General features: G+C 37.4%; 2 protein-coding genes across 2 annotated transcripts; both read right to left on the bottom strand.

The window, feature by feature from the left end:
• Positions 1 to 1,674: 1,674 nt before the first annotated feature.
• On the bottom strand, positions 1,675 to 13,204 carry LOC139123745 (autotransporter adhesin BpaC-like). The gene is made up of 6 exons (XM_070689899.1): positions 13,143 to 13,204; positions 8,407 to 8,798; positions 5,749 to 6,147; positions 4,099 to 4,158; positions 2,978 to 3,078; positions 1,675 to 1,845 (listed from the first exon to the last, which is right to left on the bottom strand). Exons 1-5 carry the CDS (start codon positions 13,202 to 13,204, stop codon positions 2,996 to 2,998), a joined length of 996 nt encoding a protein of 331 aa, XP_070546000.1. The 3' UTR covers positions 1,675 to 1,845; positions 2,978 to 2,995.
• Positions 12,098 to 21,991, bottom strand: LOC139123918 (P-selectin-like). Its single transcript, XM_070690068.1, has 7 exons — positions 21,904 to 21,991; positions 21,609 to 21,664; positions 20,844 to 21,248; positions 17,419 to 17,586; positions 15,721 to 15,768; positions 14,579 to 14,679; positions 12,098 to 13,214 (listed from the first exon to the last, which is right to left on the bottom strand). The coding sequence occupies exons 1-6, from the start codon at positions 21,909 to 21,911 to the stop codon at positions 14,597 to 14,599; spliced, it is 768 nt and encodes a 255-aa protein (XP_070546169.1). The 5' UTR covers positions 21,912 to 21,991; the 3' UTR covers positions 12,098 to 13,214; positions 14,579 to 14,596.
• Positions 21,992 to 23,417: the final 1,426 nt, after the last annotated feature.

The following is a 23,417-nucleotide window of genomic DNA, read 5'->3' as shown; positions in this document are numbered from 1 at the left end:
GGGATGTAAATATATTATGTCAGCCCTTTTATTCTCTGTTCCGATTTCTTTTCGATCTCCAGACTCTTGAATAAAAAAGTTATCTTTTAGGAATTTAGACGAGCAAGTCGATAGTTAAAAACCCATACTGATATAAAACTATCTTCCAGGGGTGCTGGTTGGTCATATCGCCTTCAACGATATCAATAAAAATTTCAAGACCTACCCATACTGATGTACAACTGTCTTCCATGTGTACCGGTGGTAATATCGCCCTCAACGATATATGCAGATATTTCGAAAACCGTTTTGCGTTTGCGCATGTCGGCTTGGAACTCGTTTGTGTGTGTGTGTGTGTGTGTGTGTGAGAGAGAGAGAGAGAGAGAGAGAGAGAGAGAGAGAGAGAGAGAGAGAGAGAGAGAGAGAGAGAGAGAGAGAGATGACAGAGAGAGACGGACAGACAGACCAGAGACAGACAGAGATGTATGTCACACCATTGGTACTCATATTCGGACCATATTACTAAACATTTCCGGCGTTTAAATCAACAATTGCCAAGCAGCTAAAGGCGGGAAATGTTACCACATTGAATCGTTTTATGGTAACTGAAAATAAGCTAAAACATCCGCCAGGCTTTCAAAGTTGGTATTTGGACAAGATGAATCTCTGTTATTGTATTTGAAAAAACAATAAACATACAGACAAAATAAACACACAACACAAAACATTCTCACGATCAGTAAAACTTTATTACACTAAACTAAACCCCGTTGCACTTTCACTTTAACCAGTTTCCCAAAACTCGTGTACAGCGAATACAATGATTGTAGGGTGTCGTTCTTAAATGAATTTGGTCAAATCGTTAATGATTTAAATTGAATTTAAAGGAGTCTACTCATCAACCGCGGCCAGTGTTATTCAGGTACGGAGTCGTTCATCAAATGAAATACGACTGCTCCAACAAGTTGGTTGCGGTATAGTTCGTATTGCATTCATGTCATCCATAGTACCGTCATTCACGTGACATCGGTTTGAAAAGTTTCACACGCACAAATTTTAGTGAACAGGCTAAGGTCAAAGTCTTTGGACACATTTTTATTCGCTTGACTTCGCAACCTGATTCTATAAGGAAGGCTCAATCGAAGCAGTCTCGTATTGCAAATGATTCACTATGCTTCAGGGCGCACCTCGAAGAAGGCAGGTTTCTTCGCTCGGCGAAAATGGCCAGTGTACGGGCAAATATCACAAAACTGAAAACCGTTTTCTGATCAAAGCGCTGATGTTGCAAATTTCACTTAGAACTAACATTGATTAATTGATTTGTGAATGAGAAATTCCGGCTTCAGACGAGCTATGAACAAATGCAAAAATTACACTTTTTGTAACGTTTTGGAATAGTATCGTTATAACCTTGTCATATTCTTAGTTTCACAGCTTGTATGCAAGAAGTCAACAATCCTTTTTTTTTCTTGACGATAACAGAGAGAATGCAAAGTTATAGAAATAATCAGTTATTTTCGAATATCACTTATGCAAACGTTGTGTTTGAAAGTATAGTTCTCTTTGTAGCCCTGGCATCTGAATAACTTCATACATGATACAAAGAGAAAGAAACTTCAAAACACATATTCTAATAAACCAATTTCATTTCAATATTTTTCAGAAAGAGATTTCTATCATATAATTGCAGTAGAAATGATTTTCTATATGGTGTAAATGGAATGGTACCTATACTTTAATGGGATTATATTTTGGTTTTTCAATTTGCCGTTTCATGGTGGGATATTATTTTACTTGATAAGAACTATTTTCAGCATCTTCTTCATCTTGGATACTTGACTTCTTACGTATGACATCCTGTAAGACCTAAAAGTAACAATGAAGACAAGACTTGAGTTACACTAAATATTATACAAAACCAGAGGCCTCTGAAAGATTTTGATAGACCAGATATCCATGAAAACACAATCGTCGATTAAGTGTATTTTGCATCATGCATATTCCTTATATTCCGTATATATCATGTGTTACAAACAGGGATATTCTTTCTGCTTGCGAAAACGGTAATGGAGAAAGGAGTCATTTTCTTTATATCACTCAACTGATATTCTACATGCACGCACTGTATATAGAGAGTAATACGTTTCTGAACATCATTATTTCGTAAAAATCATGGGCAACCGGCATCATCCTATGATATAGTTTCATATTAGTTGACAAAAAATACTAACTGATGGGATAAGTGTTTTTCCCCCTCTAGGAATACATAACACAATTGAAACCTATAGAAATGAAAGGCTGTATGACTCAACGTTGCAAGATTTAAAGTTATGACAACGTATAGGTGGGCAGCAGGTAATCCATAGCGCCCTCTTTAGTCTCAAATATAACGTTTTTTTTAACTTCTTACACGTAGCTCGAGTTCCTGAGTGGCAACAACATCTCCAGTAAACTTGGCAAAAATCAAATGAAAATTTCCCCGCGTTATCTTTGTATCCAAATCGCACAATAATGATATTGATAATAAGAAATTGACAATGAAGGGGTCTCGAGTTGCCAAACAGATGCAAAATCATTAATGTAGAAGACAGACATTATTTCAACGCCGAGGGTGAGTAGTAACTGACTTTGTCGCAAGATTTGGCATTTAAACATATAAACACGACCCTTACATTTTTCACTCAAAACTAAAAATATAGCTTTAAATTTTGACAACGTTTTGAAAAATCAGACAGGGGATCCTGAGAGGAATCATCGGTACATTGTTTGAAAGAGCGAATTATTAGAAAATGTGCACTTTTTGAAAATAAGCGTATATTGGCATATTTTTCTTAAAATGGTATCATTTGATATCAAATAAAAATTTGATTTATTTGATTTCAGAGTATGTGTATAACAATGTTGTACTGATCACCTTTTAACACATCTGAATATATATTCTAATAAAGTCTTGCCTATTACATGATAAGATTGTCCCATTATGTAGAGAAAATCATACCGTGTCGGGCTCTCTTCTCTACAAATTGATCAACACAGACGATAGAGCTAATGTCACAAGAATGCTGTACATCCCTTGGACGAGTCCCACCACTCCAGATTCTGAAAAGATAAAACATAGTTAAACAGCATTTTATTCTAGAAACTACTTTGAACGCATTACAAGTCTTGAGATAAAATTGTCTTTTCGTTGTCTGTATGAGCACACTCATTTCTTATGATATTGCCTTGAATGCGATGGTAGTTAGCAGAATTCAACTCATGTTTCATTAACTATGATTACATATATTTTATCTAATCTAGTGAACATTAAGCGGAGGCATAATGTGATGACTAAAATTACAATGAAGGTAGCACGTGACACAAAATGGCGAAGAGTAGTCAAAACTTGCAACTCATTGTTTATTTAATGATTTACATGGATGCGAAATGGCTTTGAATTATTTTCTAAAGAAGAATGATGATTGATACTAGAAACCAATTAATGTTTACACCGATTGAAGACAACTGAGAATATTTACATTAGTATCTTCTTTTCAATATTTACAGCTCTCGAACGAGGTTGAATTGGGATTATGACTGACAAAATAGTATGAAGAGGTGTAATAAAGTAGCGTTGTATAACTATGTTACCAAGTTAAGGTAGAATACACTTTAGGGAAAGATATTCTCAAACTTTTTAAATTCCTTCTTACATACCACTTGTGGGGGGGGGGGGGTTCATTTCAAAGCTCTTGGACTGAGAAAAAGGTCACCTTCTTGTTTTTTCGAAAAGCGAAAAGGTAATTTTTCTCCATAGAGTTAACACAGGGATGGGGGCCATTTTGAATTTCAAATGTCGGTAAATATTGGGTAATTTATTACTGTAATACCAAAGTTTTGGACGCTGACCCCTGATATTTTTTCTTGATTTGGTAGGCGAATGGTTGAAAGTTTCATTCAATTGAAGAAACTTTGAGCAAAAGTTTAAATCTTTCACTTTCGAAGGCGCGTACAATCTTAAATTTGCTTCATGAAATTAAAAAAGCCGGGAAACATGTCTTGGACAAGCCCAGACGAAACAAACAGCGTCTTATGGAGGTTAATTTTCTAAATGTAAATAAATGAATGTAATGAGCGTACCGGTTGTAGCGCCCTTTGTTCCACTGTCTGTCGTAGCTTGTACCGTAGTCACGGAAGTGTCTTGTGAGAAAGCGAGGAGTTGATAATAGTTGGTTATAAAATGAGGTTGGTATTTTTATAAGAGTAACAACCCTCAACAACATGAAAAGTAGGTTATGATACGTAGAGCGAGAGTGATATCTTCCGTGACGACAGGACAATGGTTACCAGGTCATAATCATATTTATGGAAATTACTTGTTACTATGCCAACAAATTATCGTCTTACAGAGTAACAGTAATACACTCCTTGCTTTGGTTAGTAGTTTTGCTCAAAATGACGACTCCTCAATCTAATAAAAAATATAATTGATGAACTTTACATGATACACAATTTTGGCGGATTTCTGAAACATTGACAGCGTCGTATCAATATCACTATCGAATGAAATAATTCATTCTGAGACACTAATGAAGACACAGCAACGTGCGCGAAAAATCAAGATTTCCGATATCCCTTTGATTATGTATCTGATATTACCAATAAAGAACTGTATTTTTATTATTGGTCTCTTCTGAAATGTTCTTTAAGGTCATCAGTATATCGCGCGATGTTGACTGACTGATTCAATTCCCTGTTTAAGTAGAATGCGCCTCGGGGACAGGTATTTGGACCCTCAACTTTTTTCAATTCTTTTCTGATCTACCTATTATTGGGGCTCATTTTAAAGCCGCAGTAGAAAGAAATGTATGTGATTATGGTGACACTTTTTAGGAGGGAAAAAGGCGATTTTATTCTTATCGCTCGACTTGCTGGTGTAGTGGGTTCATGATAATGTGACTGCTGCATGCTGTGATCTAATTACGATGCTGTCTGTCTCCATGACGCTCGGTCTACACTAACGATTTGCAGTGAGACCAATTTGGGCCTAAAAACCGCGTCACCTACTAACAACGCATCGCCTGAATATTTGACTCAAATCAAAATTGTACAGTGCACGTCGGTGTCACTTGACTGTATCAGCGTCGCATTGCAAGACTTATACTAGTAATATCATTAAAATATATTACGACGGTGCTAAAATTTTCGAAATGCTCAGATTTCATTTGTATCAAAAACCACGATATGCTTTCGACTAGAATAATTGACTTAACTGCTTCAATTTGCCTAAACAACAATGATCTAAGAAAAGATTGTCTTCTAAGGATGTAGGCGTCTCCAAGTTGAAACACCTTCACTTTTGTTTATAGTACAACAAAAGTTTCAACCACTCCCTTGACTCGGACAAATCAAGAATAAAAATCAGGGACGTTGTTACTATGGAAAAAAATTGAGTAATATTTGCCAATATTAGAAGTTAAAAATTTGAAGTGGCGGCAATCCCCTAACTCTGTTATGCGATTTGTTCACAAAATAAGCAATTGCAGTCTTTACTTGCCTTAGGCCTAACAGCTTCAAAATGTTCCCCTCAAGCGGTTATACCAGAACAATTTGAGCGTCCAAATATATGTCACCGTCATGAGGCGCATTCAACCTTAACTAGTTGTTCTACTTTTTAAACAAATCTGCTCTAATTTTGAATCTATTATGCTTGGCAAATTTGCTCACTTAGCAAACCTAACTGCGTGTAAAGAAAAAAGTGCAAATTTTCTATAAAAAATTGAAATATACCTGTGCAATCAGGCTTTTCCCCAGCTTTGGCAGCATCTTTTCCAAACTCGATGCAAACCTCGTTGTTGCTGCTGTCGTCATCCGTTATTGTGATTGAAGCGCACAGTTTGGTGTAGTCTTCACAGTTCGTGGCGTCTAAAGTGAGGGATGCGGCCAGGTCTTCCCATGTTCCCGCCGTATCGACATCGCCACTCGGTGCATTACTCCCACCAGCGGTCACTTCCGTGGACTTCTTACTGCCGTTCGCGTCGCTGAAATACACCTTGACGTTGGAAACAGTCCCGCCAGTCCCAACCACTGTGTATGCAAGGTCAAATGTCGACGCCGTTGCAGTCGCTAAGGGGAAACCGCTCGTTGCAGGATTTGGGGTTTTCAAAGTGAAAGTCCCAGCTCCAACATCTGTAAGCAGCAAATAAGAAACATGAACTTCAAGAGCCTATATACTTATTTGAATGTGCGTTATTCAAAGATACCGAATACGACTTAAAGTGTATGTCCCGCATAAATTCAAAGTTAATTTTGCTTAAAATGAGCCATGCTATATGATTTTGCCACACCTACTTTATCAAATAAATGCATCACCCCAATGAAACGACGCGGTTAAATATTATTAAAATGCAATATGTTGTGCGACTTTGAAGTTAGCTGCCATTCGGGTCGTTTCGGAATTCGCGGGCATTGCCACCGGAAATGACGTACTAATAGAATGTACGAGTGAGTGTGTTCACCTCGGCCATAGCGAATGCTTACCGCTGTGGCTTCAACATGGTGATAAGTTACGCCTTTGGTGGCTGAAGTAACTGCAGCCATTGTCAGTTTATTGCATTTTAGGATGATGTAGGCCTATTAGCCGCATTTGACAAAATTACAAGAAAGGGTCGGAAAAGAGGCATTCACACAAGAATTTTCTGCGGTGCACATTTTCGAGTGCCGTGACTTAGAATAAACACGGTTCGGAAGCCAGATGTACGGTAAGATAGACTTTAATTCCTGGAGTTACTACATCGATTATGTAATCGCAATGCCGTACCAGTAAGACCATTGTCACCAGAAAGCTTCGCGTGTATCATAATCAACTGTGGACAAGAGTGAGAACAGCAGCAAGACTGCGACAGGTTGCCCAAAACATGTCAAGGATGCGAGGGCCGCGGAGAAGTATGGCCGTGTTTACATCCCCCAAGACTGATCGCCGATTCAGATGCTTCACGAAAGTGATTGTAAATAAATAAATGAATACAAGTACTAGATCTCATGCATGTGTGACTCTATAATTAGTAACGTTAGGAGATATCTAATTTTATATTCCTAAAAAGTTTACGTAGTGATTGACTGACTCTTTGCGAGACTGAACGATAGGTTGTGTATAATACAGCACGGCGCTGCCAGTAACACTACAGTGACACAACGTGTAGCAAAGAAGTTTATACTGTTGACGAAGCAGTCGCGTTGTCGTCGTCTGTTCCCTTCTGCTCGACTAAGTCTCCCCTTAAAAATATTTTAGCTTCTTTGAGAATTTCGCAGTCATGAAACAATGAACACTGTGCTTTATATCGCTGACACTTAATCGAGAAAAAAAACTGCGGAAGCGTAGCTGATCACTCCGTCACAGAAATGGCCGGCTGAGCCGCCCGGCCTCGGGTGCCAGAGTGCCCGATATTTACATCATGTCAATTTTAATTTATCTCTTCCCGAGAATTTGGCTAGACATGTCTCTCACATATTATTAAAAGTGCCAATGTTCATGTGAGGTTTTATAACGCCAAACTGAAGCTTTTGCGGCGAGAATACTACCTTTGGTGTTTATGCTAACATGACCCTCAGCCTGTTCCACTTCCAGCTGTTGATAGGAAAGATGTGTGTTATGAACGGTGGACAATTTTCAACTTGATCTCTACTACATTTATCTACAAGCGTCATGGTGTAATTCAAATTTTTATATACAGATTTTGAACGAGGCAATTTGTGTTGAGAAGTAATAATAAGGTGGGATGGCAACTCCAGGCTTATATTTATATTTTGTTTATAGCTTGCGGTTGTGTGTACGGTAGTGCACTGGTGTGTTTGACTGTAGTCACGGTGGGCTTGTCACTGACGCGACGGTCAACAAGAGTTCCGCTCTTGTTCTCGTTTAGGTTAAGGTTCCGACTGTTAAAATTTGCAGGCCTGTAAATTCTGAACAGCTTTGTCATATCTTCTGTGACGATGATATTCTCAGTTGCACTGCTTTCACTCATGAAATGATCACTATCTCCATAGTCAATGCACGAAGTCACCATCACCCATTCTATTAGTGACGTCACAGCTACTTACGCCAAAACGGGGCGAGCTCGGCAATTTCCGGAAAATGTCGCCATGATGGAAATCGAAAAGTGCAACTTTTCCCGTGTTTTCGTCGAAATAACATAATACAACCGTCTAAAAACCGCTCAAATAAGCTTCAGTTTGTGTGTAAATGTTTGTTTTATTAATACCAATTTCATTGACAACCAGAACTATAGTATATGCCCCAAGTCAAACGAAAAAGTTTCAAAATGTGGCAGGACTCACACTTTAAGTATTCTGACAGCGCTCTGTACAATTCTTACACACTTGCCTCTGATACATTGCCTACGAAATTCACAGAAAGACGAAAATACAATTTTCGTATTTGAATCTTACCTGCACACACCTTTATGCCGGCTTTGTCGGCTGCAGAGCCGAAATCGACACTTGCTACGTTGTTCTGGTTGTCAGTGTCACCTGTAGCTTCAATGCTCGCAGACAGTTTGGTATAGGCTGCACAATTTGTTGAGTCTATCGTCAACGCCGCTGTAAGGCCGCTGAAAGTACCGTCAGAATTTACAGCGTCTGTTGGAGTACCCGTCGCTGGTACCTCTGTTGTTTTGGTGTTACCGTCTGCATTGCTAAAATACACTTTTACCGCGGTAGGAGTAACTGTACCAGATGGTATGGTGTACGATAAATCAAAGGCGATCGTTGTTTCGACACCAACGATGTATTTGCCAGTTGTTGGACTTGGTGTTTCACTGTCAGTGTCCCTGCAGCTATTTCTGTTGAATAGCACAACACAAAAAACATTCAAGTTCCAGTTTTTTTAAATTACGCCTACCTGCCGACCAAGTGGTGTCATTGCACACAGTATTCACTTCTGGAAAGAATATTTTCGTTTGTAATGAAATCACGTATTGCCTGCCATACTGTCAAAATTTCGCGAACACTGCTGATATTTTTCCAGAATAAAAGGTGTTGCTCTACGGTTAGTATACTATTATTTATTTTTTATCTTTAAGAATAGAGTAGAGCTTTTTCTACTGCTAAAGACCGTTAGATTATGTAACAATTATTTACAAAATGCAACATTATTGTTGGCAATTAATTTTAATTGCGACTGAAATTCAGTTTTCAACAGAAAAGTTGAACACCCATAGGCTGTGGTGACGTGTTGAATGTTAGATATTTCAACATGGCTTTGAAGAAACTTTTCTATAAAAAGCTGCTTGAGTATTAAATCGATTGGACTAGAATGGATTCATTTCCCCTCTCTTATTACCAAAGTTCCACTACACTTTTAGACCAACCTCAGATATTCACAAGATCGCCCATAGTTCACTGAGTCTTTCTATCTGTGTCTCTGTTTCTCTCCCTCCTCTGTCTCTCTCCCCTCCCTCTCAAGTAGAAAACTAGTAATAATTGTCATTTTTTACCATTTCCTTGTGATAAGGACAAGCACCCAAGCAGTATTGTAAGTAGAACCAGCATAATTTTTCTATTGGAAAGAAAAAGAAGATAGTTTAAGATGTGAAACGTAAATGTAGAAAGTTCGAGTAAAAACACTTTGGTTAATTGACCTATTATAAGAACGTTTTCGATGAAAATGTTAAGTGTGAATCGATTTCTTGATCGGAAAATATTTGAATATGTAAGTTCATACCTTTGAACTTACTCTATGAATCCTATGATGATGTGAAATAGAAAATATGAATTAATATTATATATTGCACACACTCCTATATCGCAAACAATTTGTAAAAACTACTTACAGCTATATCTTCCCCGTTTGTATTTGGAGGTGAACAGCTCGACGTTCTGACTAAAATCTCTTTCAGATTATGCTTTTATCTATGTCGCGAGAGGGCGTGTCTACCTCCTGATTTTGAAGTTTGATTAATGATCATAAAAGACCATAAATTCTAAATTCCTAGTCAGGATATGATTGGTGGATTTATATGACCTCTCTAGTAGGGATTATAATGGTACCGTAGGTAACTCAAAACTTAATCTTTAAAGGCCTGGCTCTATTACTGTACAAGGTACCGTTATACCTAAACTTCCTGTAGGAGCAGAGATGATTAAGATCAATTTCCGATTCTGTCGTATTATTAGAGACTTTGCAGAGTACATGATTTGTATTGTTGCTTACCAATCATAATGAAAGATCGCCGGATTTGCGTTTTAATACCAAGTAATGCATTTTATAAACCGTAAACTTAAATCTGCGCTTCAAGTATTACATCTGTTACGTTGGTTTGTAACAGGTCTAAAGCTATGGTGTGGTAATCGTCAGGGAGTGTGCGACCCAGCTACGTATATTTGGATTTGCAAATCTTACGTTTCTTTTGTGATCTACAGCTTGTATGTGACACAGCAATAGCCGTGTATCTTTGAATGAGACGACGCCACGCTCATGTAGCATGGATTACGCCCAAGTGGCAGTATTTGGTGACTTGCCCACAAATACGCATAAATTTGACCGTAATTATCGATGATTTTTATCCAGCGCCATTCGACGACGTTTGCGCCACCGTTTCAATTCTACAGGGGGAATGTTGACGACAACGCTTGAAGTGTCGCCAGTACGAATTTAGCTTTAAAGTTAATTTTGAATCAAAGCCTGCTTTCGAAGTATTTAAGACGTTTAAAACAGAATGTTTCACTTACAGTATTTTACTTATTCACCATCTATATTCCAGATGCGTCTACTAAAGATGATATCATGGCCAACCGATCGTAATTTGGATATAACTGTCCCATCTCTCACAATTATCACTATTCTAAAGATAGTTAATGGTCATTTTAGTTTACTGTGACTAATAGGAGGAATATTTCTTGGATACTTCGGATACAGACCAAAATGAATAATGTTCAATCGGACTGCCGAACAAACCTACGCATGCTTTGGTGAGAAATACACTCCGCAATGCTGCAGGGTGGCGCACATTACTTGTTCGGTGTCCTAGAGGAATATCTTTCAGAATTTACTCGCCTACTCGTCAATCTTTTACTCTTATTTACCAAAAGTTGCTTTAGGTTGGTAAAATATGATTTCAATGTATTTTATTACTATCGTCAGGCCTGAAAGACTCAACCAGTCGTCTGTGCTTATTCGGGTCATGTACAACCGAATTTTGGGATGTCCTGTCGATGCTGCTGTTCGAACGATGCGAAAGGGCGCCACCAAGCAGCACATCCATAACTTCTGTGTGATTTCACGCGCCGAATATTTACTCACAATAAAAAGATTAGCGACATATTCTACTTCAGTCGAGAAAACAATATTGTTGTGCGAGCTTCAAGCTGTACACCTACTAGTTCAAAGTTCAACAATGATAAAAAATACTGTAGCTTGACCATGATATTTACGACAAATTTACTATGATACTTTGTAAGCATGGAAAGACACTGTCATGTAAACTATGTCTGTCTCCCTCCAGCCCCCTCTGTCTCTCTGTCTCACTGTCTCTGTCTGTCTGTCTGTCTGTCTGTCTGTCTCTCTCTCTCTCTCTCTCTCTCTCTCTCCTCTCTCTCTCTCTCTCTCTCTCTCTCTCTCTCCTCTCTCTCTCTCTCTCTCTCTCTCTCTCTCTCTCTCTCTCTCTCTCTCTCTCTCTCTCTCTCTCTCAGCTTGATCGTTGCATAGGTGAACCCTCCTGTGGAATTTTGGACAGATGGCAATTGCTAAACATAGTGATTTTTGACTGAGTATATGATATAGGTTTTCAAAAAAATTCTTCAAAAATTGAAAATAAGGCTCAAGCGAACCCGTTCTTTGCTCGAATATACTTCAGATAAATCAATGAATAAAATTGATAAGCGATGTATGTCACACGAGTGGTATTCATATTCGAATCAGATTTACTTTGCAACGATCAACAATTGCCATTTAGCTAACAGCGGAAAATATTTTAGAATATTGAATATATTTCTGTAACTGAAAATGAAGTAAAACATTCCCAGGCTTTCAAATTTGATATTGTGGTGATGAATCTCAGTACTTGTAAGTTGAAAAACAATAATAAACAAACAACACACAAACAAATAAACACATATCAACTATTAAAAATATTATTAGCGGATCAGTAAAACTTTATTACACATGACTAAACCCCATTTGACTTTCACTTTAACCAGTTTCCTAAATTTCGTGTACAGCGAACACACAGAGTGTGTATTAATCGTTCATGATTGAAATTGAAAGAAGTCCATTCATTAACGCCAGTGTTATTCAGGTACGGCGTCGTTCATCAAATGAAATACGACTGCACCAACAAGTTGGTTACAGTATAGCTTGTATTGCATTCATGTCATCCATAGTACCGTCATTCACGTGGCATCGGTTGGAAAAGTTTCACAAGTAGATTGAATTGTGAATATGCAAAGTTTAGTAAACAGGCTCAGGTAAACTCTATTGGACACATTTTCTTGTTCACCAGACTTAGCAACCTGCTTCTGCAACGTGGCTCAATCGAAGAAGTCTAGATTTCCAACTGACTCGCTTCGCTTGAGGGCGCACTTCGAAGAAGGCAGGTTTCTTGGCTCGGCGAGCATGGCCAATGTTGGGGCAAGTATTACAAAACTGAAAACCGTTTTCTGATCAAAGCGCTGATGTTGCAAATTTCACTTTAGAACTAACATTGATTAATTGATTTGTGAATGAGAAATTCCGGCTTCAGACGAGCTATGAACAAATGCAATAATATACACTTTTTGTGATGTTTTGGAAAAATATCGTAATAACGTTGTCATATTCTTAGTTTCACAGGTTGGTATGCAAGAAGTCAATCCAATCTTTCCTGACGGTAACAATGAGAATTCGAAGTTAGAGAAATAATCAGTTATTTTCGAATATCACCTATGCAAATTTTGTATTTGAAAGTATAGTTCTCTTTGCAGCCCTGACATCTGAATAACTTCATACATGATACAAAGAGAGCAAAGTACTTCAAAACACATATTCTAATAAACCAATTTCATTTCAATATTTTTCAGAAAGAGATTTCTATCATATAATTGCAGTAGAAATGATTTTCTATATGGTGTAAATGGAATGGTACCTATACTTTAATGGGATTATATTTTGGTTTTTCAATTTGCCGTTTCATGGTGGGATATTATTTTACTTGATAAGAACTATTTTCAGCATCTTCTTCATCTTGGATACTTGACTTCTTACGTATGACATCCTGTAAGACCTAAAAGTAACAATGAAGACAAGACTTGAGTTACACTAAATATTATACAAAACCAGAGGCCTCTGAAAGATTTTGATAGACCAGATATCCATGAAAACACAATCGTCGATTAAGTGTATTTTGCATCATGCATATTCCTTATATTCCGTATATATCATGTGTTACAAACAGGGATATTCTTTCTGCATGCGAAAACGGTAATGGAGAAAGGAGTCATTTCTTTATGTCAGTCAACTGATATTCTACATACATGCACTGTATATTGAGGGTAATTCGATTCTGAACATGTTGTTTCGTACAAATCATGAGCAACCGGCATCTTAAGTGATGTTGTTTCATATTAGTTGACAAAAAGTAATAATGGGGATAAGTGTTTCTCACTCTACGGATACACAACACATTGAAACCCATAGAAATGAAAGTTCTGTATTACTCAACGTTGCAAGACTTAATAGATATGCATAGGGTGGGCAGCAGGTAATCCATAGCGCCCTCTTTAGTCTCAAATGTAATTTTTTTAACTTTTTACACGAAGCTCGAGTTCCTGAGTGGCAACAGCATCACCAGTAAAATTTACAAAAATCAAATGAAAATTTTCTCCCGCGTTTTCTTTGAATCCAAATCGCACAATTATGACACTGATACGATAAAAATTGACAATGAAGGGGTCTCCAGTTGCCAAACAGATGCGAAATTATAGATGTAGAAGACAGACTTTATTCCAACGAGGGTGAGTAGACGGTAACTAACTTTGTCGCCAGATTTGGCACTGGAACATATAAACACGACCTTTACATTTTTCACTTAAAACTAAAAAAAAACTTATACTTTTAAATTTTGACAACGTTTGAAAAATCAGACAGGGGAAAAGATACTGAGAGGAATCATCGATACATTGTTTGAAAGAGAGGACTATTCAAAAATATGCTTTTTTAAAATAAGCGATTTACAGACTTTAGGTATTTTGGCATATTTTTCTTAAATTGGTGTCAATTGATATTAAATAAAATTTGATTTATTTGATTTCAGAGTATGTCTATAACAATGTTGTACTGATCAACTTTTAACAATCTGAATATAACACGATTTGAACTAATTTGGAATTATTGATTGGTGAAGTAATGTCGATTTCATCTACAAGTGTTATCTCATCTGCTTTTCTTTTTATATAAACACACTTGTTTTTATGAGTAATTTGCGATATTGCAACATTCAGCTATATGGCACCTTGCACTTTTGAGAAATTTGCAAAATCTGAAAATCCAATTATCCCAAATTAGTTACAATCGTGTTATATATATTCCAATAAAGTCCTGCCTATATATAAGAAGAAAGATTGTCCCATTATGTAGAGAAAATCATACCGTGTTCGGCTCTCTTCTCTACAAATTGACCAACACAGACGATAGAGCTAATGCCACCAGAATGCTGTACGTCCCTTGGACGAGTCCAGCCACTCCAGATTCTGAAAAGATAAAACATAGTTAAACAGCATTTTATTCTAGAAACTACTTTGAACGCATTACAAGTCTTGAGATAAAATTGTCTTTTCGTTGTCTGTATGAGCACACTCATTTCTTATGATATTGCCTTGAATGCGATGGTAGTTAGCAGAATTCAACTCATGTTTCATTAACTATGATTACATATATTTTATCTAATCTAGTGAACTTTAAGCAGAGGCATAGTTTGACGACTAAAATTATAATGAAGGTAGCACGTGGCACAAAATGGCGAAGAGTAGCAAAATTTTGCAACTCATTGTTTATTTAATGATTTACATGGATGCGAAATGGCTTTTTATTATTTTCTAAAGACGAATGATGATTGATACTAGAAACCAATTAATTGTACACCGAGTGCAGACAACTGAGAATTTTTACATTAGCATCTTCTTTTCAATATTTAAAGCTCTTGAACGAGGATGAATAGGGATTATGACTGACAAAATAGCATGAAGAGGTATAATGAAGATGCGTTGTATAGCTTTGTTACCAAGTAAAGGCAGAATACACCTTGGGGAAAGATATTCTCAAACTTTTTCAATTACCTTCTGATTTACCAATTGTGGAGGCTCATTTTAAAGCTCTTGGAGTGAGTAAAAATGTCACCTTCTCGGTTTTTCGAAAATCGAAAATTTTATTTTTCTCCACAGAGTTAACACAGGGATGGCGGCCATTTTGAATTTCAAATGTCGGTAAATATTGGGTAATTTATTACTGTAATACCAAAGTTTTGGACGCTGACCCCTGATATTTTTTCTTGATTTGGTAGGCGAATGGTTGAAAGTTTCATTCAATTGAAGAAACTTTGAGCAAAAGTTTAAATCTTTCACTTTCGAAGGCGCGTACAATCTTAAATTTGCTTCATGAAATTAAAAAAGCCGGGAAACATGTCTTGGACAAGCCTAGACGAAACAAACAGCGTCTTATGGAGGTTAATTTTCTAAATGTAAATAAATCAATGAATTGATATAATGATGACTGAAAGTCGGAATGAAGCGTACCGGTTGTTCCACTGTCTGTTGTAGCTTGTGCCGTAGTCACGGGAGTGTCTTGTGAGAAAGCGAGGAGTTGATAATAGTTGGTTAAGAGAATAAAATGAGGTTGATATTATTTTATAAGAGTAACAACCTCAACAATATTTGTGAAAAAGTAGGTTATGATACGTATAGTGAGGGTGATATCTTCCGTTACGACAGGACAATGGTTACCAGGTCACAATCATATTTAGTCAGCATACAAGTACTTGTTGCTATGGCAACAAATCATCGTCTTGCCTGAACAGTGCCTTCCTTTGGTTAATAGTTTTGCTCAAAATGACGACACCTCAATATGATAAAAAATATAATTTGATGAACTTGACATCATACACAATTTTGGCGGGTTTCTGAAACACTGACAGCGTCGTATCAGCATACAACCGAAGGAAAGATCATTCTGAACATAAGTATTTAAATGCCCGATAAAGCCATAGGGACGTGCGCTAAAGTCAAGATTACCAATATCCCTTTGATTATGTATGTGATATTTCTCATTAGAGAACTGAATTTTTATTAATGGTCTCTTCTGAAGGTTCTTTCAGGTCATCAGTATACGGCGCGATGTCGACGGACTGACTTTATTCCCTGTTAAGGTAGAATGAGTCTCGGCGACAGTTACAGTTACGATCTGCCTCTTGTTGGGGCGCATTTTGAAGACCAGGGAGAAAGAAAACTTTTACCATCTTAGTTTTTGAAAATCGTAAAGTTAATTATTCTCAATAGAGTTAACACAGGGAATCGCGGCCACTTTGAATATCAAATATCGGTAAAACCTCGGTAATTTGTTTCTCTGGTACAAAAAATTGCATGGTGACCCCGATTTCCATTCTTGATTTTAAGAGAGAATGGTTGAAATATTCCTTGAGGAAAGTTTGAGAGAAAGTTGAAGTCTTTCACTTTCGAGGCACATACTACCTTAATTCGACACGGTACTTTACACAGTGTTTATGGACTAACAGCAGTGTGTTTATGCACACTTTTATAAAATGGCCGAATTACTGTTAAAGTAATCTTCACTGGGGCTCATAAATACATCAAGAACAGAAAATATTACACACAAAAATTGTAAATCACAAAGGCGCGTTGCTTTTGACATATTCTTTCAATTTACATTTGAATGCACTCAGGCTGGATAGTTCTTTGATTTCAGTCGGTAAAGAATTCCACACTTTTGTGGCACGGAAATAAAAACTGCGTTGTCCAACACTTTAAAGCACATCTATAGGTACATAACAATCCTGACGAGAAGTAGATCGTATATAGTAAATCATGAACATTCCCTTGTGGGTGAATAATGATAAAATTACTGTGGTCCAGAACCTTTCATGCACTTGAAACTTAAGATTGCTATGAAATAAAAAGTTCTCTATCTAATTCACATAACAATAAACATAGAAAGCAAAGCATCAGAAGGAAAATCAATTCCTTGTAGTCAAGTGATCAGGGGTTTCATTAAAATTTTAAGTAAACAGAGAGAAGACCATTGATAAAATTACAGTTCTCCAGGACCTATAGATATTGGAAACGTGACAGATATCATCAAAATATATATGGGTTTACGGATAAGTTTCCGTGCCGTTCCCTGTGATAAAACTGTACCATTTATTCCGTGGACGTTTTGCTTCTTTAATTGACAACTGCGTTAAAGAAGCGGTAACCTACCTGAACAAGTCGGCTTGGTGTTGTCCCATTCCCCGTTGTAACACTTCAAGGCTGCCGCGCCAACAAGGTGATAGCCTTCGTTGCACGTGTAGGTTACTGTACTTTTATGAGTGAAGGTATTTCCAGTCTTCTGACCGTTTTGAAGGTCTCCAGGATCACTGCAACTCGCTACATACGTAATGAAAAATGCATGTAAGTAAATTAGGTGAAAAGTAAGGACCTGATCAACAAGATAAGGTTTGCTGGAGAAATGATTTTACAATTTCATCTCAACAACGTTGATTCGTGAGCCCTGTGACTCACTCGTAAGAAGACTAAAGTGGTGTGAATATACATCTACATGGGGTACACATCACGAACAAGTCGAACCGCATATATATATATATATATATATATATATATATATATATATATATATATATATATATATATAATATATATATATATATATATATATATATATATATATAAACACTTAATCGCAATGCAATTCAACGAAAAGATGTGATGAACATTGCCACGTTATAATTCGTCGTGTGATAAACTTCTCTCAAATGTGAAAATTCCCGTTGAAGCATTAGTTTGCACAGACCCTAACTGTTGTGTCCATTTCGATGATATTGATATGTTCTATAATGACATTGTCTCTGCTTTAAAATCTGCAGCAGAAAGGTCTATTCCGAAAACTGCGTGTTCCAATAATCATTCTGTCCCAGGTTGGAATACATTAGTTAAGATGTCACGATAAAGCTCGAAGTGACTTTCTGTTCTGGAGAGATCATGGGTCCCCGAAATCCGGGCCTTTGTTTGAGCTAATGCGCAAGTCGAGGGCGCAGTTCAACGGCAACTTGCTCAATGCAAGAAAGCCGAGAAAGAACTTCGTGCGCAGGCTTTAGCAGAGAGCTTAAATAATGATCAAAAAGTGTACTGGAAAGAGGTTGCTAAGCGTAAAGTTAAAACACCAACTCCTTTATCGGTAGATGGTTGTACAGGTGATGCTGAAGTAGTGAATATGTGGAGAAATCATAAGAATATTTCGACAAAAACTGGTGTAGATTTTACACCTATTCTACCTAACATTTAGTTTTGTCAGGATATGTTTGTGCACCATGATGAAATTAGTGATTTGATTACAAATCTGAAAACAGGTGCATCATCTGGTATTGATGAGATCACCCCTGAACATCTAAAATATGCACCGTCTCGAGTGTGTGTTCTGTTGTCTCTTTGTTTCACGGCCATTCTTATTCATGGGTTTGTCCCAAGGCAAATAATGACGACTGTTTTAGTTCCTATACCCAAAAACCCAGGTGGCGATATTTCTGACAAGTCTAATTATCGCCCAGTTGCTGTTGCAACAACGGCTTCTAAATTGTTGGAGAGGGTTTGGTTAAATCGCTCCATGGATTGCCTTTCTACTACGAACCATCAGTTTGGATTTAAACCAGAACATGGTACTGATATGGCTATTTTTGTATTGAAGGAGATTTTGAGTTATTATAAACATCATAACACGCCTGTTTTTGTTACTTTTATGGACGCTTCCAAAGCGTTTGATTATGTTCGTCACGACGTTCTTTTTCAGAAATTGATGTCAAGGGGAGTTAAGCCTTACTTAATTAAAATTCTGTTCTATTTATACACATTTCAAGATTTTGTTGTTAAATGGAATGGTACTTTATCTGCACCATTCCAGTCTAGAAATGGAGTTAAGCAGGGCGGAATTTCATCACCGATATTTTTCACAGTTTACTTAGATGATCTCAGTAGGAATCTCTCAATGCTGTCGTTCGGATGTCTTCTTGGCGATTACAGGGTGAACCATTTAATTTACGCTGACGATATAGTTATTTTTTCTACCGGAGCTTACGGTCAGCAAATGTTAGTCAATTGTTGTGGTCATTATGGCAGTAAAAACTCGATATTTTTTAATGAGAAAAAGACAGTGTGTATGTTAATTCAACCTGGTGTTCGGAAACTCAAACCAGTTCCAATTTATCTAAATGGTAGACTACTGACTTATGTTAATGTTTACAAATACCTTGGTCATTTAATATCTTGTGACCTTAAAGACAATGAAGATATTCAGGCACAGACTCGTTTTTTATACGATAGAGGTAGCGCTATCATTAGCGATTTAAATTTGCTTCTTTGACGGTTAAGTGTCATTTATTTTCTGTTTTTTTGTGATATTCCGTACAGTTCTTACTTGTGGTGTAATTTTTCTATGAAAATGTTTAATAACGCTAGGAGAGCATATTCTCAGATATTTCGTAAACTAACGGGTTTTCAATATAGTTATGTTCAAAGTAATACTCTATTACTTGTTAATCTCCACGTTTTAACCTTTGAAGAAACACTTAGGAAGAAGTCGTACAGTTTTCTGAGCAGATTGCATCTCTCTAGTAATGTGATTGTGTCCTCTGTACTGTCCATGTCAATTTTTTCAAATAGTTTGTTATGGAATGTTTGGTGTCAAAGACTATTTTAACTTGTAGTGTTTTTCTTATCTGCTATGGATTATTTTTTATCCGAAATAAACAATAATAGTCGCGCCAGCGGCTTACTGACTACGCATGCGCTTATCCATATATACTATGCGAGTACTATGCGAGTAACCGGAAGTGTACCCTTCTTTCGTGGGCGCCGCCATGTTTTTTTTTGAGTACTCGTAAATAAACAAATACGAAACAAATTATTATTATATAACATGCCATTTATAAAATATACCTCTTTTATTAGCCAGTAAATGTTATTATGCACCTTGTCGCTGATACAGAATATCGTTAATATTGATAAAGGGAGAAAACAGTCGCGCATATGAACGGTGGCATACGCAAAGAATGCTGGGATTGAATTTTAGAAAAGCGCCCCCGTGTCAATAATTAAATTCAAAAATTGCCAGTTTTTAGACGGAACGCCGGGGTTTTCAGCTTGCAAGTGGAAGTTGGGCAGTGCGGTTACCATTGCAATGATAATGATCGCATGATACGTCCCTTGTTTAACGCAATAGGCTGTTATCAATGTAAAACTTGCCAATTTTTGTCCAAAATTTTTACACGTTACAGAAAATCTATAGGCCTACCTGCACTGCTGCAGGGTTTGACATCCGCGCCTGTACGTACGTGAACTGCTTTCATCAGAGGGAAACTGGGCATAGTTGTCATATATACGTTCATGAAGTAACAATTAATTACATTTTATCATGAACCAATACAAATAACATTGCCCATCTTAACCCCTGGCGCGATACCAAGGGCTGAGCCCTATATAATATTAATAATAATTGCCTTGAAATAAAGTATATTTGTCTGTCTGTCTGTCTGGTCGTTTCTATGTCAGTATGACTGCTGTTCACGAATCTATGCGGGCAACGTAATAAAATCTCTACAGAGAAGTAGGTTTAGAGTAAGTGATGGACTTACCAGCAGGACAATGAACTGTACTTTTGGATTTATCAGTAAACTGAAGACACATGTAATCGTTCTTTATGTAGGTGTCACCAGTCGTAGTAGTCACAGCACATATGTGGGTGAATGAACATCCAACGACTGCTGCAAACTGTGCGGTAGCGCCAGCATTGCTTTGCTCCCCGTTTGCTGGAACTGTGATTGTCTCACCCCCATTCAACGTCGCCTTCACGGGATCACTTTTCTCCGCTGCTTCATTGAAATTGGCGTTGTTGGTGTAGTAGACATTTACCTCTGTGACGGTAGCTTCAGTACCGTCGATTTCACAGAGGGTAATTGTAAATGTATACGTCGCTCCGTTCTCGCAGGTATCAGCAATACTAGCAGGAGCCGTTATGTCTAAATCTCTGACACCAACATCTGCAAGTAATTATTGCAGTAAAGCAGAGTAAATGATGAATGTGTATACACGTTACTAACAGTTTTTACTTTACACACGGCGAAGTACAATTTTGATGACATAGAAAAACAGTATGATTTTCATTCAATGGCACAATTAATAACTCTATGCCATAATAAAAGCAACTTCGTGGACTTTGATGTTATTGACGGTCGCTCTTTTTCGAAGTTTTATTTCCGAATACTTTCTCAGAAATACTTGTGTGCGAGTGAACAACAACTTGGAATTACAGTTGCAGTGCATAGCAGGCAACAAAGTTTTCTGATAAACTGAGATTAGATGACAATACTGAAAGATAAACAGCAAGCTTGTATTCTCACCTTGTGCTTCTAAATTTGTCACCAGTGTGGCGGTCAGGGCAGCAAACAATAGTATCCTGTTTAGAATAAAAAAGAATTCAATTAATAATACTAAGTAATAATATTTTTCTCTTAAAACGCTTCAATGTATATGTAAAAAGCATCTCAAAGCACTATTCGGATCCTTGTATGTCAAACACCAAATTTTGATCTCCATTCTCTTATAATTATTGAGTAGAGATGTGAACAAACGGCCTTCTAACTAAAAGGAGTAAATCAGGATCTAACGTTTAAAATATTCCTTAAATCAAATTACCTGGACATTTTACCCGTGTTCGCCCAAATGCAGGAATCTAAATTTCATGTTTGAGGCGTTGTCCCTTTATATCGGTTAACGGGTAAATATGTTACGATTTGATTGGTTTGTGCATATAGGGGCTGGACTTCCATGTAGAGAAGCCAATTAAAACATAGCCCGCCAACAGATTCCGCCTCCAACGACGAGTATTATACTATTGGTCAACAGCTCGTTTCATTGACAAACAAGATGCATCATGTCATTAAAAATTGAAATATGCAATTTTAATGTACCAATAGAACAGTGTAGAGATTTCTTAGGAAATGTCCTCGTCACCATAACCATTGTCTCACAATTTGGGCAGTAACCTGTGGGGAGAGGGGTAGGAGGCAGCTGTCCCTCTGGGATTTCACACACAGTCAGTATGTAAATGTATGTAGGTTATCCAAATAATGGCTAAGCTAGGTTCTGCCCCATTTGAGATATGGTCAGGCTACTGCCCAGTACTTGTGCATACTGCGAGCGCATGCCCAACTTCTGAATTAGCCCGGGATAAAGTTTTATCACATTGAGCGCAGATAACATGTCAACTTCAGCGTAACGGATAACAACAACCTAATAATTTCGTATTTTAAGTTTGCAAAATTAAGTCAGGATTTCGTTCAGCGATTACATCAGTTTAAAGCAAGCATTCTGGACACAGAATCAGCCTACTTTTTCCAAGGCGAAGAGTCACACAGTCACGATGTGGGGTGACTTGTTTTATGAGTCGTGTAGGTAAGATTTATTTGACCTAATTAAAGGGAATGGTTGGTGACATCGAGTGCTCTCAATCCATCAACTCCCCTAATTTGTTAGTTGTTTGTTTGTTTCTTTCAATCTGCTGGAAGTCAGTAAGACAACCTTAGATATAAAATCACTGCTTTGTGTTTCAAAAGTCAACATTACAGAGACTGTCCTAATATGAGGAATTGTGTCCGAGACAGCATCTAAAGGGTTTCCGCAGACACGTCTGAAGATACACTGCAACGTACGGTCATCTCGGTCGCTCACTCAAGTGGCTATCGGGCCTACCTTTCACCAGCTACGCCTTTTATGACGGTTCCCTTTAAAGACGTTTTTTCTAGGTAGTCCACATGCCGGCACACCCGAACTTCCGACAACACACTAACACGGTCAGAGTGTATTTCCCGTTAGCGAACAACCAGTGCTGGCGATCAAGACACAATGAATCTTCCCAGTGGCAGACGATTTACTTCTGCATGCACGTAGAACACAGTATACTCATAAAAGTCGTAGTTAAAGAGGAAAAGTAAGACAACCTTAGATATAAAATCAATCTAAAAGTTCCACTTTTAGAGGAAAATGGGTATTTATTAGATGTAAAACATAAGCGTAAAGGTAAACTTCAAGTGGCCGTTTCTAAATTTGATAAACTTCGAAATAATTATAGCCTTCCCCTAAAATGCGATCTTTGCCAATTTCGTGAAATAGTTATAGTTACTGATGCCCATGTTCAAAGAGAAAAAACT

Source organism: Ptychodera flava (genome assembly GCF_041260155.1).
Source record: "Ptychodera flava strain L36383 chromosome 23 unlocalized genomic scaffold, AS_Pfla_20210202 Scaffold_23__1_contigs__length_28996876_pilon, whole genome shotgun sequence".
NCBI lineage: Eukaryota > Metazoa > Hemichordata > Enteropneusta > Ptychoderidae > Ptychodera > Ptychodera flava.
This window is presented reverse-complemented; position numbering and strand designations above follow the sequence as displayed.

Bases quoted from the DNA above. Each gene is read 5' to 3' on its own strand.
- LOC139123745 (XM_070689899.1), bottom strand. From the start codon at position 13,204: ATGTCATACGTAAGAAGTCAAGTATCCAAGATGAAGAAGATGCTGAAA. The intron at 6,148-8,406 runs GTAAGATTCAAA...TGCTGCTTACAG, and splicing joins CGGCATAAAGGTGTGTGCAG to ATGTTGGAGCTGGGACTTTC. The intron at 3,079-4,098 runs GTACGCTCATTA...TTATCTTTTCAG, and splicing joins AACAAAGGGCGCTACAACCG to AATCTGGAGTGGTGGGACTC.
- LOC139123918 (XM_070690068.1), bottom strand. The intron at 17,587-20,843 runs GTAAGTCCATCA...TTACGTATGTAG, and splicing joins TACAGTTCATTGTCCTGCTG to CGAGTTGCAGTGATCCTGGA. The intron at 15,769-17,418 runs GTAGGTTACCGC...CTTTCTCACAAG, and splicing joins CACCAAGCCGACTTGTTCAG to ACACTCCCGTGACTACGGCA.